At 41.8% G+C, this 22,660-nt stretch overlaps 1 protein-coding gene across 2 annotated transcripts in view; it reads right to left on the bottom strand.

The window, feature by feature from the left end:
* BOD1L1 (biorientation of chromosomes in cell division 1 like 1) overlaps positions 1–22,660 on the bottom strand; it is a 500,752-nt gene that overhangs the window by 98,745 nt on the left and 379,347 nt on the right. For both annotated transcript variants that reach the window (XM_078678462.1, XM_078678463.1), the window contains exons 15-17: positions 21,487–21,536; positions 14,314–14,398; positions 9,119–9,293 (exon numbers count right to left, since the gene is read on the bottom strand). In XM_078678462.1, coding sequence (XP_078534588.1) covers positions 9,119–9,293; positions 14,314–14,398; positions 21,487–21,536 — 310 coding nt within the window. The remainder of the gene's footprint in view (positions 1–9,118; positions 9,294–14,313; positions 14,399–21,486; positions 21,537–22,660) is intronic.

Raw genomic sequence — 22,660 nt, 5'->3', positions numbered from 1 at the left:
CATTGTGTACGCCATCCTGAAGCAGCCAGTCTCGTAGAGAGACATAACCAGACTTTGAAAATCCGCATTGCTAAAGTGTGTACAGAAAAAGGTGTAGATTGGTTAGTAGCTCTGCCAGTTGCTCTTTTTTATATGAGAATGGTTGCACATTCCAGATCAGGTCTGTCCCCGTACGAGGTCGTATTCGGCCGCCCTCCAAATATGTGGGGTACACCTATGCCCCGAAAGATTACAGACGTTTCCAGTAATATGCTGACAGATTACCTAGCTTCCTTGATGTCTGCCCTACACTCTTGTCGTTCACAGGTTGCCGCTGCATTTCCAGACAACACTGAGGTGAAACCGCATGAAGTCGTTCCAGGTGAATTCGTCCTGGTGCGCAATTTTGATCGTTCAAGTCCGTTGGAGCCCCGTTGGAAGGAGCCACAGCTGGTGTTATTAACAACAAGGACCGCCGTCAAGCTCGAGGGACGCAAAGGCTGGGTGCATACCAGCCACATCAAGAAATTCCATGGATTGCGACAAAAGACATTTATCAAAGACTGCCCTATTCTTAAGGACTGCCCAAAGACAGACTCTGAATTCAAACTTCCCCTGTTAGAGAAAACTCCGCAGCAGGAGTATAAAGCAAAACTCCGGTCTAGTAAAATAAGTCAGCCAGTTTAATTGTCTAAGTCCCTCTCGGGTGAAACGGTTAGACAGGTTCCTGACATGTATGAGACAGACCCACACAGTGAGAGAGTTAGTCAAAACTCTAAAAGATGTATTATCGTTCTATTCTTTTTATTATTCTTGAGTCTTATGGTTACATGCATAAGTTATGCTTTACATTTATGTTTTCCTATTTCACATGTACATATGTTTTCTAATGTTACAGTAGAGCACACATTCAGTGATCTGCCTCCTCACGAGCTATCCTATCGTCTTGCTATGCGTAACAACACATTTATCCGAATGTTGCACTATTCACACCAGACCAGCAATGCCACTAATTGTTGGGTGTGTGGTCGACTCCCCCCTTTCCAGACACCGAAGGGAGTTCTGCCACTCTTTCCCTATCCGTTTTCACATAATGGTTCGTGTGGAGCATGGTCCACGTTAACATCATCCTCCACTGATATGTCCCTTTTGAATCGAACATGTTTCCAGACAAGCAAGGTCTATCCCATAGAACAGGGTTAGATCTAGAAAATGAAGTATATGATTTAGGTAATTATTCCTCGAATTTCATGGTCTTGAATGTTCAGTCCGATACTACTCCAGATTTGCCTGCTATTTCAGTACTACCAGGCAAAGGCAAATTATGTGTCAGAAAGAATGGTTCCGCACATGTAGGACATAGTGATTGTACTACTGTGGTCGAGTATAGTGACAGTGGGAAATCTATTTTCAAAGCCTCACGTCATTCTTATTTTGTTTGTGGTCAGACCGCATATGTTCGTCTGCCCCTCGATTGGGATGGAACATGTTATATTGCCTTCCTACTGCCACCAGTTTTTCTAGCTCCATCTGATTATCACAGAAACACACATCTAGTACACGTTAGACCTAGAAGGGAGACCGAGTCCCCAATTGTCGATCAAACTGAAACTGCTCTAGAACAATATCAAGACTTCAATAAAGGTTTCTTTTTCTTTATAGGACCTGTCCAGAATAGTAAGTTAATACGTAGGTTAACCAGAACCCTTGAAGCAGTAGTGAATGAGACTACTTCCGCTCTAGGTAACTTAACCGAAGAGCAATCTGCTATGCGTTTTGTTGTGCTCCAAAATCGTCTCGTTCTTGACGTCATACTGGCCGATAGAGGAGGAGCTTGTAGAGTCATCGGATCTAGTTGCTGCATTTTCATTCCTAATAACGCGCCGTCTGTTTATTCAGCTATAACCAGACTTCATAAAATTGCCCATCAGTTACACCAGAATCCAGGCACCTGGACATGGTCCGGTTGGCTCTGGAGTATCATATCTGCCTGGGGATGGAAAGTTTTGTCATTCCTAGGTATAGCAGTAATGATCATATTCAGTTGCTGCCTCTGTTTACAATGTGGCCCTGCGATTTGCGGCATGTGTGCTACCTCTTGTATTCCTAGTCCTAAATCCCGTTCCAAGACAATTCGAGACGAGCAAATGATGCTATATGAACAGATAGATGGTATCATGAATATTGATGTTTCCTGATGGAAACGTAGGGCACAAGGAGGGAATGTGGAAAAGTAAATTTTGCCATGTTATATGTGCCTACGTGTTCCCCATCCTATGCTATATGTGCATGATCGATATGCATGTATCCCCCTATGATCGATCAAAGACGCAATTATAGTTGTGTCCAACTCTAGTATGCCAGTTTCCAGTTCTCGTGAAAGCAACGAGTATTAGGCCTATGTTGCCACGTTTCATAGTGTGCACGTTAATTCATCGAATTGTCCCCGTTTCTAGGCCTCAAAAAGGGCCCCGGACACCAGATTCAGCTCCAGTCTCCTGAACCCTCTCCGAGGAGCGATACAGCCCCCACCTGCATCCCTGACCCTTCACTTACTTCCTGCCGCACAGTGCCCGGCTCGGCCTGGCTCTGCCTGCCTGTCTGCTAAGAGTATGTTATGCTTCTAGTTATCAGTCCAGCCCTCCTTCTCTGCATTCCTAAGCTACTGAATCGCATCAACAGTTCCAGCTATGGTCTAGCCTTTCTGTCTCCATGTAAGAGAAATACTGTATTAATATTCATAGAATATTCCTCGCACACGCAATACATGTAGAATAATGCATGCACCAGTCTTAGTGTCAAGTAGCCTTTGCCCTGATAACTTTTGGATTCTATCAACATGTACTCCAAACACCAGATACCAGATATGATATAGGTACATGTCGTTCTGACACCGCAGACTTTAGTCTCCTCTTCTAGCGCAGAAGTCATAGCCCCCAGTTCTCCCTGGTAACACGTCATTGCCCGTTTGCGCGCACCACTAGGTTAAAGGTCCCAGCTGCTCAGGTAGCCCCCTCCATGTTTCCGCCCCATTCATGACACTTCTGTGACGTTTATACCACATGTCTATGTATACGCCCTGTACACGCCTTCTCGTTACACCCATTTTGTTCTTATCTTTCGCGACTGCTACGAGTTACGCCTACTGCTACGCCTATTGTATGCAATGTAATGTAATGTATTATACTATATATATGCTGCACTGTCGATGAGGCATTGCAGCTGCCATCCAGTCTATTTCCGTGCAGGCTATCCCGTTCCTGTCCCTTATGCCTGATTAAAGCCTGTTAGACTCAGATACCTCGAATCCTGTCTCTTATTTATTGAGCTATCTGTTTTATTCACTGTATTCAAAAATAGTACCGGTAATTAATTATTTATTTACCACACCCCTTCAGCTCATACTCATATCTACAGTCAACTGCCGTTCATCTTTCAAATCAGCAGTGGTTTCAATCCTAAAATAAACTACTGCTGATGATCCTATATCGACTGCCAACTATTATTCTTAAAGATAATGGGGCAATTGTTTTCCACTCCATCACAACCTACCTCTCGCCAAACACCCTAATAACATCCTCCAGTTTGGCTTTTACTCCACAGTAGTAGCACTCACACATGTATGCAATTTTATAAGTGCTGAGCATCACAACTGTCTTTTTACCATTCTTTAACTTTAAATTCTGTTAACCTCTGCCTTTGACATGGTTGATCGCCCTGTGCTACTCTCTTCTCTTTACTTAGAATAACTTGTGCATACACAGGTTCAGGATAATGACGCATCCGCCGGGGAATCTGAAATCGGAATAAAATGTCACGACTGGATGGATGGCGTCTAACTGCCTGAGACTTAATTCTGGAAAAACAGAGGTTATTATTTTAGGTAATAACACGAATATCTAGACACCGGACTGGTGGCCGAAAGAATTGGGAACACTTCCAGAACCGGCTGAGAAAGTGAAGAACCTGGGGGTGATTTTGGACTATAAACTGGAGATCAAATAAGTGGGGCTGTCTCTTCATGTTTCCTTTTCCTCAGAATTCTGAGGAAAATAAAGTTCCTTCTTTCGGATGACAGCCTGAGGACAGTGGTTACAACACTTATGTTACGCTTAGACTACTGTAATAGTCTCTACTTGAATATCCAAAAGGGACATATGAACAAACTCCAAGTAGTACAAAACGCAGCAGCCGGGCTGCAGATGGGTACTACTAGGTTTGTCTCAGTAAAAAGGGAACTAAGACATCTTAACTGGCTCCCAGTGAAACATCGGGCCCAATTTAAAGCCCTTTCCAGTCTTCAGTGCATTAAAGGGAGGAGGTCCTGACTATCTGAAACAACAATTTCAATGGTACTTTCCCAGAAGGACCTTGCGCACTCAGGCAGCAAAACAAGTGATTGTTCCCTTAATCAAACAAGCATTTGCAATGCAACTTGTCTCGCCTTTGGAACCTTATATGTATTTATCTATGCAGCACATTACCCTGGGTGCTGAAACATCTGCTGGTCTTTAACATGGAGTGAAAATAAGCACCAAACTGCGTGGCACACAAGGTATGGCAACACATGGAGAGAAATATTGCCTTTCAGCGCGTAATGGTATAGTCCAAAGCTCTGTTTTAATATAAAATCAGAGCCTTCGGTGGTCATATCACTCAACATGCAAGGTTTGAAAAAATTATTATCGTCTACGAGTGCTCATGGAAGACAGTTTCTATGGACTGGAATCTAAAGAATGCTAAAGTAATTCTGGTATTTTACTGACCTCTCCTGGTCGTTTTCTATCAAGAACGTTAAATAGAGGCAGTTGTCAGAAAAATTTAAAAAAGAAAGTCCATAAACAGAAAGCAATTCTGGTATTTTACTGACCTCTGCTGGTCATTTTCTATTAAGACAGTTAAATAGAGGCAGTTGAACAGAAAAAGAGTCCCTAAGCGGAAGCAGACAAGTTCTAGGGGTGATCTCCAGAGCCCACAAAGTACATACACATATAAGTATATACTAAAATATATACAAGAGGTCTTGAATGCTCGACCTAAAAAGCTAGCTGGGGTGGCAGGAGCTTCATTGCCTCCGCCGCAAAAGCCTGGAACAGTCTACCATTCCACCTTAGAAATGCAACCAAGCTCCTCTCCATCAGGCAAGGGCTGAAAACCTGGATATATACATTATAGTGTCTCACTCCACAGGAACCAATTAGGCAGTGCTCAGTGCAAGGACACCTTAGGGCAGAGGTCTTCAATCTGTGGGGCGCGACCCTCAGGGGGGTCGTGGAGTCCTGGGAAGGGGGTCGCGCATTCCCTGGGCTCACTTCCGCCTGGCCTATTGGAAAAGTAAACCGTCCCTGGGCAGTTCATTTTGAAATTAAAATACTTCGAGCTTCAATGCAATTCAGGAAGTGTTCTCCTGTGCTGTGAAACCGGAGCTGATCAGACAGCTACGCAAGGTTTGCCTGCTTGCCAGAAAGGACTGGAAATGTGTGCGCTATTGGTTAATTTGAAAGTGTAAATGGCAATTTGTAAATGCAAAGAATGCTTGGTACTGACTTTCATTGATTGAATCCCTCCCTGGAAGCTTAGTGACGAGCTGTGAAGTGCGTGCTTCTAATTGCAAATATATTTACATAGCGCTTACTATCGGGAAGGAGGTGTTGAATTTCAGTAAGTAGCAAGAACAAGCATTTACAATACAATAGGTCGCACACTTATAAAAGTGAAAGCTACAGGTATTATAAATTATGTTTTTATTTATATTTTGGAGTAATTATGTAATGAAAAAGTGCCCGCAATAGCACATTATGAGCTTTTATACCTCATTCTGCTTAGCAGTTGGCATTTAACCTTACTCCCATTTCTATGTGATCCTGTCACAAGTCCTCAACTGCTCCAAAGTTGTAACGGTGGCAAGCAAAATATAGTATTTCTGTGTGTATGGAATCCCTTAGCTTGTCTTTGCTCCCATAGTGCAGTTGTTTAGACATCACCGGGAATTCGGAGTTTAGAGAGGACTGACCCTAAACATGCACACTAAGCTAGTCTGGCTCAACGCTAACAGCCCAGTACCTCCGACAGTATGAGGCTGCAATGACCTCACAGGTGTTAGTATGGATGCAACCCATGGGAGAGACTCCTACTAACCAAGCTGATGTCCAATGGGGCCTCAACAGACACTTTCTCTTCTCTCTGCTTCACTTAACATTCCTTTTGTCAGGGGCAGGAGTAGGCTGATCTCTCACAAGGTGCAGTGGCCATCTTAGAAATACTAACAGCCACTTGAGCTACTTCCAGCGAAATGCCAACAGAGACTGCAATACAGGCATGTGCTATTAATGGGCAGTTCCGTTGGACCTGTAATTATCCCATTGCTAGTTTTAGCTATGTATTTCACATATTCTCATGAAAAGCCCATATCTAAAAATGTCAAAATACGATTTTGATGCATTGCAGTACGTGCGTGCAAGCATTGGGAAAATTAACTACCAGGATGCAATGCAGCTGCTATTGCCAAATCACTACAGTTAATGAGTAAAGATAACAATGCATCATATTAAAGAAGCTGTTTCCGCACAGTGACTTGATGGGAACCAGCATGCACTGCTCTTTAACATGTGTTGCTGTAGAAGAGTGCTAAGTGTGCTTACTGCTTACTTCAGTACTGAGTCCAGCTCTCATTTTTGTCAACCTGTGGAACTTTACCTGCAGAAAGCTGCCTCCTGTCTGTTGATCCTCGGGACATCCTCCAGCATCCTGAGGCAGAGCATTTCACTTTCACCCTGCTCTCTCGGCAACTGGCTGCAGCTCCGAAGCTGGGCTGCATGCCACAGGCGCCGTGTTGCAACAGGAGGTGCGGAGCCTATACGTATTTAATTAAGCGGGTGCCATGTTTAAATGAGGCACTAAGAAGGCCAGGTTGCATTATTTAAATAAATAAATAAATAATGATGAAAGTGGGTGCCGGATACATCCTCAAGCGCGGTACACCTGCATATTAAATTAACCGGGCACTGTGCTACTACTTCATTAGGTGCAGCACCCATGCAGGTTACATTTATGCGCATGGCGGCCCGTACAGTTTAATATTGTTTCACCACCATAAAAATGATTTGCCGTGGGAATTGGGGACGTTTATGGTTGTCGAGGATGAGGAGTACCAGGTTCCAGAAATTTGTTCAGGAGGGGTCCTTACACCTAAAATCTTTTGAAAGGGGGGTCTCAGCACCAAAAAGTTTGAAGACCTCTGGCTTAGGGTAACAGTTGCGCTTAGAAATTTTATTACCATAACATAACTTGTTCAGCTCTCAACTACCTATCCTACTGCTTCTACAGGACTGCACGGGCTAAAAGCCATATGCTTCAACCTGACTCCTTGTGTGTCCAACAGAGATCAGACTTTGGCCCTGATCTTTTGTCTCACTTTATCAGTTCTCTCTGTGACATTATCTCTTCCTTAGCTTTCTCATTTTACCTCTAAACCGACAACAAAATCATCATCTTCTCCTTCCTTTCACTCATTAGCTTCAATCATGCATCTCTGACTGCCTCAGATCCATCCTCTGCGGAATGGCTCTTTATGCCTGGATTTTCAACACATATATTAACTTTAAATTTGTCCCATCAGCTAAAACCCTTTGGGTTATATTGAGACATCTTTTAGAATGGAAACCGTCATCACCAACACTGCCTCTGCAACACACCTTTACCTACTCAACAGAAAAGATCTGATCACCATTCAACATAACCAAAGCACTCAACTCGCTCGTCTTCAGTGGACTGCAAAATTAGAACAGTCTTTTGGTTGGACTTCCGAATTAATCCTAGGCACCGCTTGAAAAAATTGCTATCTTTGTTACCCCGGGTCTATTAAACCTACCTATACACATTCCCACCTCAGTGTACTGACACCAGTTTAGGAGGGCCGCAGTCAAAAACGGGGCTTATACAAATATCTAATAATATTTACATTGATTGAGCACCTGGTCCCAGCTATTTCTCGGACACCTTCTAATGCTACATACCAACTCGAAATATCAGATCTGCCAATCATAACTTTCTGACAAAATGTACACCTTCCTGCACCTAAAAGGAGCCTTTTACTACTGAATGACTTTTGTGCCACCGACTCACTGCAAGGGTTCAAAATCTCAATTAAAAGACACTCCTGGCTTAAACACTAAATGGTTAGCCAGCCCACATTCCTGTAAATATGTTCATAGGATGCCTACTACGCGCCTTTCATGTTCTCTTAGATTGTGATATGTGCTCCTAGTTATAAATGTCTTGATCATTTTATTATACTGTTGTTAACCCTAATTTTGTAACCAACCCAATTAACGCCACCTTTGTACCGTCAATGTTGCTATGCACACTACCTTTGGTCAAAAAGGTTTCTGCTGCTTGCGACAAACTAAAAAACACTAGAGCAAGAGAAAATCTGGGATTGCTTGAAACTTCTTTTCTTGCCCACAAAGTACCACCAATTTCTTCCAGCAGCGGGCAGAAAGCATAATTACAAGAGTTTTATCGGTTGATAAAGTTTCAAACACACCTTCGCCTTTCTCTCAAAGATACTTTGGTGGCAAACCAAGTCCAATTGGAGAACGCCCCTGCACCCGGCCCCAATCATAAGTAGAGAATTGTCACTAATGAGCACTTGTACAGGTGACAGGAAGGCTCACGTGGTAAGAAAACAGATGGTGTAAAAAATGTTAAAACCATGAGTGAAACATGTGCGAGCGCTAGATCCAACCAACCGTGATTTGCTGAAAAATGAAGGTGACATAAGCAGCATGAATGCCACCTTCTGGAATTAATGCACATTATTTGCGGGTCGCTTGGAATTTAACACCCTAACATTTAAGTGTGAGTAAACAATGTGCTCCATTCCAAAGTGTGAACTTTAGATTTATCCGTGTAGTTTGTAAATAACATTCAAAAGCTGCAGAACATATATAATTAATGGAACTGTAAATGTCAGTTAAGGTGATTATTGTTACGCCTGTATTACTATCGATCTAGCTGCCTTGTTTTGTGTCAATGAAAACAATAAAAAGACATACATATTTTTAAAAAAACCTGTAAAGGTCAGTCTGGTCCACACATTTTTGTGAAAAACATCTACTATAAAGCTGTGTTTGCATACCTTTGAGCTTCTAATCTGGAGGCTGCCCTTGTTGTAGCACCCTTGCTATCTTCATCCTCATCATCCACCTCATTATCATAGTCGTCGTCATCCTCAGCATCATCATCATCTTCCTCCTCGTTCTCCTTCACTGTAGATTCTGATTTCTGACGTTTTCTTTTTGGTTCCACTATGTCTGATAATTTAAAACAAGTTTCAATTGACAATTCACTTCTCTGCTTCGGGTTTAGAGCTAGCGCAGCATGTGCAATACCATTAAATATAGTTCATCCACAGATTCAAAAGAGGCCATTTTATATAGTATTTACGTTGTTATTACTATGCAAACATTAATCTGCTAAATTTATATGCAGTGAAAACCTAGTCCTGCGTTTTAGCTCTAACTGTTGTTTTCTGTAAGGTTTCCAAAGTTCCATTACACAAAGCAGGTCTTTATCCGGTAAATTGTTAAGAAGGGAGATCTGGTGTAATCATGAGAAGCGTAAGGTTCACAAATAAAAAACTGCAGAGAATATTCTATCCCTTTCATTTATACTCATGCATGTTTTACTGCGACATTTTGAAAGTGTTCAAGATGGGTGCAACAACACGTATGGTGAGTGATTTATGTTAATAATTAACAAAAGTCAATGCCTGCACCACTACACATAACAACTGACTATGTCATAATCAAGAATTGTTTTATTACGGTACTTTGCGCTTCCAAAATTGGAGTTAATTAAGCATCAAAGAAACTCCACCGAGTGCTACAGCAGGTGTTAAAGGCCTCAACCCAGAGTTATAGGCTATAACTCTGAGGGCCTATATTGAGGGAAATGCATTTAACAACCAGTATAGTCCAAGACAGACGGGCTATAATACTATTAGAACGTTCCACCCACTGAGGGGGAAATGTGGTAAAAATAAAGAGGAACAAGAAGATAAGCATTCCTCACTTGGGTGGATGTAGGGTGGGATAGGGATAGGTCACATAGTGGGGAGCATAGGGAAAAAAACAATAAAAAAAACAGTCCGATTCGCCACAACAAACTTTATATGAGTTCTCATTGTTGTACAAGAAATAACGATGATGGCCACAACTGACTCGGCAATATATCTGAGAGTGATGTCCTGGAACCTAAATGGACTTAGGGTAAAACATAGGATGGAAAGAATATTCCAATATGTTAAAGATGCCACAGAGCAAATCTCTTTCTTTTTCAAGAAACTCATCTTACCGAACATGAAATGAAAAATGTATGCAAAAATAAGAGAAGGATTCATGAAGTAAGTAATATGTACCTCACAACAACAAAGGGGGTGGCCATAATTATAAAAAATATCCCAGCCTTATCAGTGGAAAGTTTTAAAGTTGACACATAAATTCACTGTTGCAGGATATTACGGTCCAAATTTAGATGACTTACTTCCTTTAAAAGAGCTATTAGCGGAGTTACTGCCTTTTCAAGATCCCTTGATCTTGGCGGGCGACTTTAATTCATTTTTAGATCCTGTATTGGATAGATCTTCAAATAGCAGCTCGGCTCAGAACTGCAGAATGAGATCGTTACTGAAAAACATGATGAAACATCTTGGCTAGATAGACATATGGAGGGAAAGAATGGGTACCAGGAGAAGGTACACCTTCCATAATAAGAAGTATGGTCGATTGGATTTTTTTTTACTCAGTATAGAACTGAGAGATCGGGTAAAAGATATAAAACATCTAGGGGGACATCTATCAGATCACGTGGCAGTTATATTAACTTTGAAATTTCCAAGCAAATCGATTAACGAAAGATGGACATTTGATCGGACGATTTTTGTAAGATCAGGATGTAATTGCTAATTTAACGTCTGATACAAAGAATTATTTTCAGACTAACCTGGAAAGCGCAGCCATTGAAATGGTATGGGATGCCTATAAATCTTTCTTAAGAGGTCGTATAACTGCTATCCAGATTACTAGACAGAAGAAATATAAAGCAGAAATAGGAGAAATTGAACATAAAATCCTGAAATTAGAGAAAGAGCATATCCCCCCGGTAGAGGCCCTGCAATGTCTTAGAACAGAGCAGGCTGAGGTGTTGGAAAAAAAGATAGGAGGCAAGTAAGCTGGCCAATTTTGAATATGGAGAAGGATGTGGGAGGCTTTTAGCTTGGAAAACTAAAAATGATATTGCAGAAGCCAACATAAAAGAAGTAGTCAGTGATAATACTGGAAATCTATGCAAGATCCCCCAAGACATTGAAGAAGCTTTTCAACAGCACTTTAACAGCACTTTAACAATGATTATCGCGAATATTTAACAGGCTAAAGTGAGAGAAGCATGGTTCAAACGTATCCCCTTTAATAAAATCACTGATGAAAAATCCAATAATCTTAATAGATCAATAAGCCAGAACGAAATTAAAATGGCAATAGAGTCAGGGAAAAAAGGGAAGGCGGCAGGACCGGATGTATAAAGTATTAGGAGAGGTTCTCATCCCTGTAATGGTTAAATTATTCTCCCATATTTTCGAAAAGGGAGGGGAATGCCTCCCTCATGGGATGAGGCTACGGTAGCTCTGATATTAAAACCATCTAAGTCGCCCAGACAATGTGACTCGTATAGGCCAATCTCTCTGCTAAATCTTGACTACAAGATTTTTGCCAAGATTTTAGCAGAGAGATTGAATGAAATTATAACCGACCTACTACATGAAGACCAAAAGGGTCTTGTGAGAGGGATATGTATTCAAGATCTAACATACAATTTGATAGGGACCATAGACATGGCAACACTACATAAAATCCCCATGGCAATCATTATGCTCGACGCTACGAACGCATTCCATCGGGTCAACTAGGCGTATTTAACTTTTATCCTAAATAAACATAATCTAGGGAAAAACTTTGGCAGAGCGATTTCTTCAATCTATTATACACCAACAGCAAGAATACTGATAAATGGCAACCTCTCTCTTCCAGTATCAGTTCAAAGGGGGACTAGGCAAGGATGCCCTCTTTCGCCCTTGCTTTTTAATTTATACATAGAACCGCTTGACGAGAGGATTAGAAGGCATGAGCATATACTCCCATTTAATTATAAAAACTGGGAAAAAAGTATCATTATATGCAGATGATATGATAATATATACGTCTGATTTAGCAAAGGCCATCCCCTGCATATACAGCCTAGCAGAGCAGTTTGGAAGTTTCTCTGGATATGAGATAAATCAATCTAAAACCGAATGTATGGCATGGAATCTTGATGTTCGCCCTTTCACACACTTATTAAAAAAAGAAATAGGGTATCTAGGTATCAGAATTACTCAGAATATTAATGATTTAGTTGATAAAAACTTGCACAGGGTCACCCATACAACGCCAATATCCCCCAATTACTAGATACGGGATTCAAAGTCTTGTAAAGGTGAGTTCAAATAGACATCTCATGGTTTGGCAGGTTAGCGAAATATAAAGATTTGCATATGGCCATGTCTGAACTGGGGTGGCAGAGTGGGCTAAAGAACGGTGATGGATTAAACCCAGATCTGTTCACTGGGTGTGAGTGTTTGATTGGTTCAGATGCTCCGTCCATCACCACCCCCTTTTGTACCACTTTGTTTGCCATAAGTTGGCAGGGTATGCTCAGACGTGAGTCCCTTGCTCACTTTGCCACTGGATACAAGCAAGCCGGGTTGAAGACGGCTGAAATGCCAGAAACCGGTCCTAGGAAGCTTGTTTCCCGTCCAGGGAAGGCATGGCTTGGCAGTTCGGGCTGGACTGTTCCCATGAGGCACAGGGTCAGCCTGATTTGCATATGGCCATGTCTGAACTGGGGTGGCAGAGTGGGCTAAAGAACGGTGATGGATTAAACCCAGATCTGTTGACTGGGTGTGAGTGTTTGATTGGTTCAGATGCTCCGTCCATCACCACCACCACCCACCTTTGTACCACCTAGAGTGATGTGCATGAACACATGATGATGGTAAATGCTGTAAAACTAAATTCCAGAACTAAAGATTGATTCTTTGTTCTGAACCTGCTTATGGTGATGGGTGATTTGAAGTCTGAGTAAAATAATCAAGATTTTGTATTCTGTCTGGGATAAGAGAGGGCATAAAGAATCCTTCTTGTGGTGAAATTAAAAAAAAACCCTAAAAGGAATTCTTTTGAGTCCTGCCTTGATTGTCAATCCTGTTACAGGTGGTTAGGCACATGGCCTAGCCAAAGGCCAGGCCCTGTTGTCAACCCATACTGTGCATGGCCGAAGGCTCTGCACACTGGGAGTTGGATATAAAGAAGGTGATTGTAGTATACCATCAAAATGCCCAACATTTCAATGAAAAAACTTTAAGGGTAAGTTATGGTTTTTCCTGCTCATGAGACGTTAACATATGATTAAAAATTACTTTACATTCAATTCAAACAAAACAAGGATAAAGTTAAGTTATGATTATGGGAAACCTGGCTAACCCATATAGTGCATGGCCAAAGGCTCTACGCACTGGGAGTTAGAAGTATAGAAGGCAATTGTAGTAGATCATCAAAATTCCCAACATTTCAATGAAAAAACTTTAAGGGTAAATTATGTTTTTTCCTGCTCTTGAGAATTTAACATAGGATTAAAAATGGCATTAAAGTCAATTAAAACAAAACAAGGGTAGAGTGAAGTTATGATTATGGGAAAAAAGTTATAAAAATATTATAAGTCAGATTGGTTTAGCTACACAGACATTATCTCCTGCTCCACATGAAGACATAACTCACTACCAAATGAAATACTTCTGTCTTCACATGTGAATGTGTGTGTGTGTGTGTGTGGGGGGGGGGGTTAATGGGGGGTTGTGTGGTGGGGTTTTGTGTGTGTGTGTGAGAGAGAGAGAGAATTGTTCTCCACTATGTCCTTTAAAGCACAGACAACTTTTAGAAATCTGGGAATAATGCCACCAAACACTCACATGAAACAAAACATCAAGACCAAACCAACATACTAGTACAACATCATTACATTACTACAACAAAACTCCATTACAACAAAATATTGTCATACAACAACATAACTGAACAGCACAGCACCTTAGCATAGCCCCAACCCAACTCAGCAACATAGCAAGGCAAAGATAATATATTTTTTTACGAAAGTTTCAAAACAGACATAAGAATTAAAGTCATTCAAAAGCTTCCTAAAACTAGAATTCATTTTAGTAATATAAAATGTCTTTTAAACCTGTCTCTTCTGTAGAACTGAAGGAGCGCTTAGGCTTTCTTCCCTTTCGAGGTAGACTTTCTTTACTTTTGTCCGATGCATCATCCTTGGCAGAGTTTAGAAGAAAAAAATATATTAATTTGTTTTAATGAAAAAATCCTACAATTTGACTAAAATAGAACAGCCACGCTATTTTAAGGAACCGCTGTAGCACAATAGTTGCAGAGCTTATAAACAAACTGTGATTAAGAGTGTACATCACAAGAAATGCTGAATATAGGAAGCAAATGTTTACCCTTGTTCTCTGGAGCCACCCGTCTTCTGTAAATATTGTTAATTGCTGCTTAAAATGAGTCTCTAGTTCCTTTGCGATTCATCAATCATTTAATGCTGCTGGTAAGGCTTTTCTTTTGCTGCATCTTAATACATGAATCTGAGATACAGGACATCCCATAAAGTATACAGGTGCAGGGAAATGCAACCCTGTAGGACGCTGGCTCTCTATATACTATACCAACGTGAGGTAAAGTGTGCACAGAATCCAGTGGAACCCCAAAGGTACACAGAGGTAAAGTTAGATAGCACCTTACTCTCTATTTGTGTTAGTATTGTCGAGAAGTAAGGCTTTATCAGAGGACAGTGTTTAGCATTTGTTATACACACTCAGTCAGCAAATTAATTCACACACTTAAAGACTGAACTTCAGACCAATTGTTTTTGTATAAAAATATTCTTTTAGTAATTTTATTTCCTAGACCCAAGCAAGCCTGGCACAGGTAAGTAACGAGTACTTTGCAGTAAATATACAGTTGTAACACTGTTCGGATTGCAATTGTAAATGTACTTTGATTTGATTACAGATAGTGTTATTGACAATGCAATCCTTTTCAGAATACAGTACATATACTTTGTATAGGATTTTTAGTAAAATTACAGGCAAGTTACTTTTGAGATTACTTTTCTTACACAGTGTAGTATACCTGGATAATACACTGGCATATTTCCTTTTAACGGGTAAGTTAGTACAATTTTAAAGAGTTTCTTTAGGTTTTCCAATTCCACACTTAAGAAACTTGTCATAGAAAAACAGTCAATGTTATTCTATCGAGGAAAATAGTGTTATCGGTTTAAAGGTAAGTACTTTGTTGAGGGAGTTGGTGTTCTGGGGTTAGACTCAGGGGTCAACCAGGGTCAAGGATGCACTATTGTAAAACCCTCAGCGGCACTAGGGCGACCGGGTGCAGAGTGCTAAGGTCCAGTGGGGTACTTATTGAGGTGTGTGAAATTTGCATAATATCGTTTCGCATAAATTCGGAAAAAGTATGTATAATTACGTGAAATACAAACCCGGAACTCAGCACTATATTTTAATGCAAAATGTGTCCTTGAGTAAATTCTGGATACAACGTCACGTTCTGTGCTAAAAATAGGGCCGGATCACAAGTGCTGCAAAACACAGCCACTCGTGTTGTGGCAATTCGCATTGTTCCTATGTTCCCACGCTCTTGCATTGTAAGTTTGCATGCGGCGTGGTATAATTATTATTTTTTTTTTTGGGAAGACCTTTATTTATAGAAAGTCGTACATACAGCCCAACATCGAGCCCGGGGGCTCACAAATGCAGTACATATCAACACGACAACGTGCGAAGGATCCAGTACAGATGCATAGAGGTCTAATTTTCAAAGTTTCCTTCTGAAGGATAGACAGGATCAGGATAACACAGAACAACGAATTGGTTCCGGCCTAGTAGGATCAGGATAGACAAGTATATAACATAATAAAGCGCCAGAATCGCTGCTGTTCACAAATAATAAAAACGTCTAAACCCAGAAAAGAAAGAAAAAGAAAAAGAATAGAAGGCCCATAGAACCAAAAAGGAAATAAACAACCCCCCCCCCCATCCTGCACCCCTGCAGCTGGCTACGGCCCATCCCCCCCTAGCAGTGTGCCTGTCGCCCACCCAAAAGGAGTCCCGAAATGTAGAGAGTAAGAAAAGAGTCCTAATCTATAACTCCCATTAAAGAAAGAGAGGCGGGGAGGAGCCCACCACCCGTCCCCCGGCTTCACCCTCCCGCAATCCAATAACGGCACATAATAGAAAGTCCGGTGACGTTGAGCATTACGATCAGAACAATTTAAAAGCACAATGGCGGCACAGAGCGCGATCAAAAGTAACAACACACCACCCACATGCCTAGGTCAGCACCGAAGAAACTGCCAGTCTATGAGAAGAAGCATTCACCCCTGTCCACTTTTTTCTTTTCCACCAATGTGAATCATGGCAACCCAAGGGGACGGAAACGATAAGCCAAGAGAGCTAGTCTGACACAAGCAATTAATCGCACCAGGTACAAGCAGGTCCAGTGATACCAGGATGGGCACAAAGTACACAGTTCCCGAGATGTAAAGCGTAGCCGGGCCAGGGGAGAAAGTCTCAGTGTTCAGCCCTTTCTGGAGCGGACCCCGGGAAACGGGGGGCATGATATGGGGAGAGCACCTCCGTCGCGGTCGCAAAGCACAGATTGCACGCCGTCCCGGGTAAACACCATCCACAGCGTAAGTCATCTCGGGACTTGGGGTATCAGAACCGACTCCATCGCATGGGGCAGCCATCCCGCCGCCGGCGGGCATGGGGGAAGGAGAGTCACTGTGAACCTGCGTGTCGGCCATTTTGAAGCAACTCAGTGCACACACTATGTCGTCCACCTTGCTGGCTAGAGCTCGAGCAGAGTATACGATATCATGGCGAAGGGAAACAACTGCCGCCAATAGACCACCATAGCCCTGAGCACCTCCATTTGCCCTTCCAAACATGGCCCGCCGCTCCATACGACCGTGACAACACTGTGACATAGACATCTCGAGGCTGCAATTCAATACGCCCTCCATAGTATTTAGTAGAGACGCCACAAGTCAGGCTAGGCTACACACAAAGGGGCATCAATTCCCTGGGTGGCAAGGAGCGGCAGGCTGAACCGTGATATGGCCATAAATATTGTCCCTTAGAGATGCCGCTCCGTCCAGCGTCGAGGGAGCAGAAAATCCGGGAGCCGCCCGCCGGTAGCGGGAGAGCGCACAAGCAGTCTCTGGGCAGTCAACAGTCCGGGCTCATGCAGGCGGATGATTTACTCAGTCAAACCGAAAGGCACACTCATCTCTGTACCTACAGTCCAGTGGGGCATACAATGCAGGCTCGTCAGATGCGCGGTGGAGAGTTCCGACCGGGTCGCCCCAAACGCTGTAGCCCGATGTTGATCACCTGGCAGCCGGTCACAGCTTCCACTCGAGGTCCCGGCCACAGAGCTGCTGCAGGCCACAAACTTTAGTCGGACGGTTCGCCCACTTGCGATGAAGTGCGAGCTTCAGGATTTCGGCACAGGCCGTCGGAGCCCGTCTGCTTCCGCTGTGTGCCGCCTTGGCACAGGATCACCGGCAGGATAGTTATGAAGGAGGTGATGGACCTCGGAGCCGAGGGACTACGCGTCCGACCTGGACGCCATCTTGGCTCCTCCCGTGGTATAATTTTTGATTTTTTTTAAACAAGCATACCGTGAAATTCCTGAAATGACACGAATTACACCAATTTAATTTAAATTATATTGCCGTAATTTAAATTTTGCCTGGGTCTGGTTTTTATCTTTAGAATGCTGTTGAGAAAAAAGGTGCTGAATGGTGAACACACTCATCTTTCACGCTATGTTTTAGCTGATACGAATTTGCCTATTTGTTTTTTTGCCTACACTTACTGCCATACAGATGAATGAACTAAAAACGGACCATGCAGTCAACTGTAAGCCACTTTTTGTGTTGCATTATATTTTTGCGCTTAATGACTGTATGCAAGGCATTGACGCGCTTACCAATGCAGAAAGACATTTTCACTGTAAAGGGTGTGTGTTTGGAAGGGTGGTGTTTTTGTTTCAAGCCTATGAGGAAAAGAGTTTGCGTAGTGGGCGATGACCACAAAGATGTAGTCACGTTAGGAGACTCAGTGCCTTATGGTGTATGGGTTAAAATATGCCAGAGGTAGACGTTCAAATTATAATTATAGTAAGGACTAAAAGCTATAGTAAGCTACACAGCACCAGTTTTTGGATGTAGGGTTAGGATAGTGCTGGGTAGCTGCCTGAGAATTCCCAGTAAAATATATGGCAACCTCAGCAAGGCAGAGATGCTGCTTAAGGGGTAAAAAGATGCAAAAGGACAAAAATGGGAATTGGTAGCATGAACTGTAGCCATGCCCTTCTTTTTATTTTATAGGAAGGGATGCTGTCTACTGTTTAACAAATAAACCCCATGAACAAGGTAGTCGAAGACCAAACAAGACTGGCAACCTGAGCAGAAACTACACAATATTTTAAATGCCTAGATTCAACCTAGTAATGCTAAGCTAAAGAAGCCAACATTTTGGGTAGGGGTCACACCCCAAGCCCTTCTCAAGTTGGTTAGTTGCTCAAATCCTAGACAGATTGTAGCCTGCAAAAATATCATTAACCTGTTCAACATCTAATGTTTAAGATACACCTTCATAAGTGTGTCTACATTGGAAAAATCATTCAAACTTCATCATGCATGTTAAGTTATTGGTTTCAATGTAGAGGATACCAAAAACATGAAATAAATGCAAAGGTTATCGACATTTATCCCCACTGAAAATAGCCACATATCAATGGGTCGATATATTCTCTTTGCAGTTTAGAGACAGAATAATCATAGCAGGTAGAGCACTACCCTCATTCACATTAGCTGTATTAATTAAGGTTGCACACACACTATGTAGAATTGGTTTAGGCAATGCTCTATCTTATAATGCCATGCTCCTAAACATAAATGACCATTAGCTCTGATTCAAAACATATCATGGTATTGTAGTATTTAGAACACCCACGGCATTGACATCACTGTGCCCTTCATCCAGTACGTATCTTGCCCACCGCAAATTTGAGTTATTGATTGAAAGGTTAAGTGTAATGATGCTTGGTGATGCTGACCATGTTCCCTGGGTGCCAGTGTCTATTTCGCAAGTTGTGCAATGGAGTTCGATGTGTGACATCAAAAATAGACATTTCCCAATATGGACCTTGACGAGTGTGGTCACACAAGGTGAATGAGCCGGCATAACGCATGGACACTGCTCACATTTATTCAAATGAATGTTTTTGATTGGTTACTTACAACAAGGAACAATACAAAAGGATAGTTGCAGCGCAATCTTTCATGATAATAAAAATCAAAGACGATAAAATATGTGCAATCTTTTGAAAAAGCAAGGTTCTCTGTAAGCAAGAGAGTTCAGCTCAAAAATATTCTGTCCAACTTAAGATCAGCATTATAAATGCTTACATTGGCCTTCTTTGCTTATCAGGGCAAAGTATGAGAAGTGATGCTTTACGTGTAGTCCTTTGTCAAGGATATTATAATTCCATGATTCCCTGTGGGGATGTCAAGTTTTATGTATGACAGAAGTAAGGGTATAGTCTCTGTGATACCTATAGAGGAAACTTTATATGCAATGACGGACCTTTTGATAGTGAGAAAAATACAGGAGAGCTATCATTACATACATTTTGCCCTAGTTACATATTGCGGGCTCGTTTTTGTTTCAAATGAGACTTTACATGACATAGTTCCATGTGCCTGTAGTGCTCTACTACTCTTCATGACATAGTCTCCTGTGCCTGTAGTACTCCTACTATTCTAAGAGCTGATGTGCAGCCCTAGGCCACTCAGTTTAATTGTGACTAGGAGGTTTCCCAATTGGTAACTCCTGTGCTGTTCGTATATAAATAGTGTTGTATTCATATTCGTATTAGGCGTTGGTAACTTCCCTAGAATGTACCACTCTAGATTACAAACAGTGATTTTTTTTATTCAAGTGTAGCATGCTTAGTTCACATTTGCTATCAATTCCAAGGGATTGTCCTTCCTGGATTTGAGAATGTTTGCTTGCAAGTAAACCCTAAAATCTAAGGAGTTTTACAAACCTACTGACTGGAATAACTTACTAAGTTATGATAGCTTCCATCCAGTATCAATGAGAAAGAACTTACCATATGGACAGTTTTTAAGGTTGAGAAGTAACTGCACAAATAGAACCAATTATGAGAAGGTACTGACAAACTGACTCTCAAATTTAGGGGAAACAATACCCAGAAAGAATTATTAACAAAGCTAGGAAACGGGCATACAATATTATTCGTGATTAATTTGTGCAGGGTTTTGTCAGAAACCACTAAAAGAACACTATAGAGCCTTCCACAGGTCACTGAACATTTCCCATAGTATAATTAAATAAATAAAAATACAAAACAAATTATTAAAAAGTAAATATTGTTCCATCACATCTATTTAATTTATTTTATATTATGTTATATAGTTCCAATATTTAGAAAGAAAGGAATTAAAAGAGTAACTGAAATGTAAGGATGCATATAATACCCAGTGGCGATAGCCAATGGGCAGTTGCAGTTAGGATAATTTTTCGATAGAAAAAGCAGTTTTTTGCTTTCCTAATAACTTTGACACAGTTTGACAAATCTTTATGAAATTTTCACAGAATTTTTTTTTCTTCACCTTAACTCCTAACTGTAAAGTTTTGGGGTGATCAGTCATGTGAGGGGGCAGAGAAAAAAGGGGTGAGGTGTCCCCAAACGCATTTTACTTGCTAATTGTTCCATAGGAAAATCAGAAAGTTGGGTCTTGGTGCAGAAAGCGTGCTAATTGTGATCTGGTTCGTTCAGTAATTTTGTTAAATTAAGGCTCAATAACTTTGTATATTTCAAGCTGCTGAGGATCTGTGGAGACAACAGATATAGTGACAACATCCGATTGGCTACCATCACATCAACAACAATGTGGCGGAAGCCATCTTAGGACTCAGTCCGAGTCCTAGGAAAAAGGTTAAAAAAAATATATAGAGAGGCAGGGGCCTGCTCCCCAGGCTTGGAGTGGGGTCTCAGAGGGAAGACAGATTATTCTTAGAATATTATATGAATACAAGAATATTCGAACCAGAATAAATGTCTGTATTTTGTAGAATAAGTATCGTTCACACACATAGTCTGTCATTCAGCACAGCATGTAAATGCTCAGAGGACCCTGCAAAGCAACATGACTTGCTATACACACACACCCACCAAATTAATAAATGCATAAAAGAAAACACAACAATAGGTCGTTAAAAATACTTACATCAGTAGAACTTTTCTCACCATGTTTTTCTGAATCCTCACTAGGGGAACCTGTGAATAACATTAAAGTATTTAATGTACAAAAAGGACAAATTATTTACCTTCGGTGAAGCCTTATCTGGTAGAGCAATGATCTAGCCACAGATTCCTTACCTTTGAATTTACAACGTGTCAGACAGAATTGGGAAGATTTTTCTTCGGGCAATACCCTTACGCGTCCGTTGGCTCTGCGTGACATAGTCGTCTCTGCCGTTGTGATGTCCGCGTCACGTACACAGGCTTCACTTCGGTGCACTGACGTCAGTTTCTTTTCATGACTTTCCACACCAGGAGCAGGAGCAACGTAGTGCCCCGACCTTGGTGTGTTTCTGAACAACTAAGGCCCTGAAAGGGAACAGCCCTGACCCTAAGAACCTGTTCGCAGTTCGAGGAGGATGGGAGGGTCGGTAAGGAATCTGCATATACATCATTTTTCTACCAGATAATGCATCGCCTTAGGTAAGTAACTTGCACATCTGATAGAGACATCTGGCTGCAGATTCCTTGCCTTTGAATAGACACCCAATCAATACCATCCCCGGAGGAGGAACTGCGGACAAGTTAGATCAGGAAGCTCTGCAGGACAGAGCTGCCAAATTGGCCATCCCTGTGGACTTAACCGTCCGAGCAGTAGTGCTTAGTGAACGTGTGCCGAGACGCCCACGTTACTGCCGGACAAATGTCGAGGACTGGGAAACCACGTTGCAACGCCATGGTAGCAGTTTTAGCTCTGGTAGAATGAGCATTCAAGAGGCTGATGTTTGGCCAGAGCATAGCAGATTTTGATGAAAAGGATAACCCATTGAGAGATCGTCCTTTTCTGCAATGCATGGTCATTCTTTGCTCCCACGTACGAAGAGTTGGTCATCTATCTTGAATTGTACGGTTAAGGTAGAACAACAACACTCTTTTGGGTCAAGAAGGAGTCGCCGCTCCTCTTCTTTAGAGGGATGCGGAGTAGTGTCGAAAGTGGAAGGGTCATAGATAGCCCAACGTGGAATGTTGTAACCACTTTTGGTAAGGAAGAGGTCCTGGTGCGAAGCACCAACTTGTCAGGAAAGATAGTCAGATAAGGAGGCTTGGATGACAGGGTTTGCAATTCGTTCACCCTCCTGGAAGATGCTAGTGCCACTAAA

This window comes from Lissotriton helveticus, chromosome 2_2 (genome assembly GCF_964261635.1).
Source record: "Lissotriton helveticus chromosome 2_2, aLisHel1.1, whole genome shotgun sequence".
NCBI classification, from domain to species: domain Eukaryota; kingdom Metazoa; phylum Chordata; class Amphibia; order Caudata; family Salamandridae; genus Lissotriton; species Lissotriton helveticus.
The sequence above is the reverse complement of the archived record's forward strand: the minus strand, read 5'-3'. Positions and strand labels throughout refer to the sequence as shown.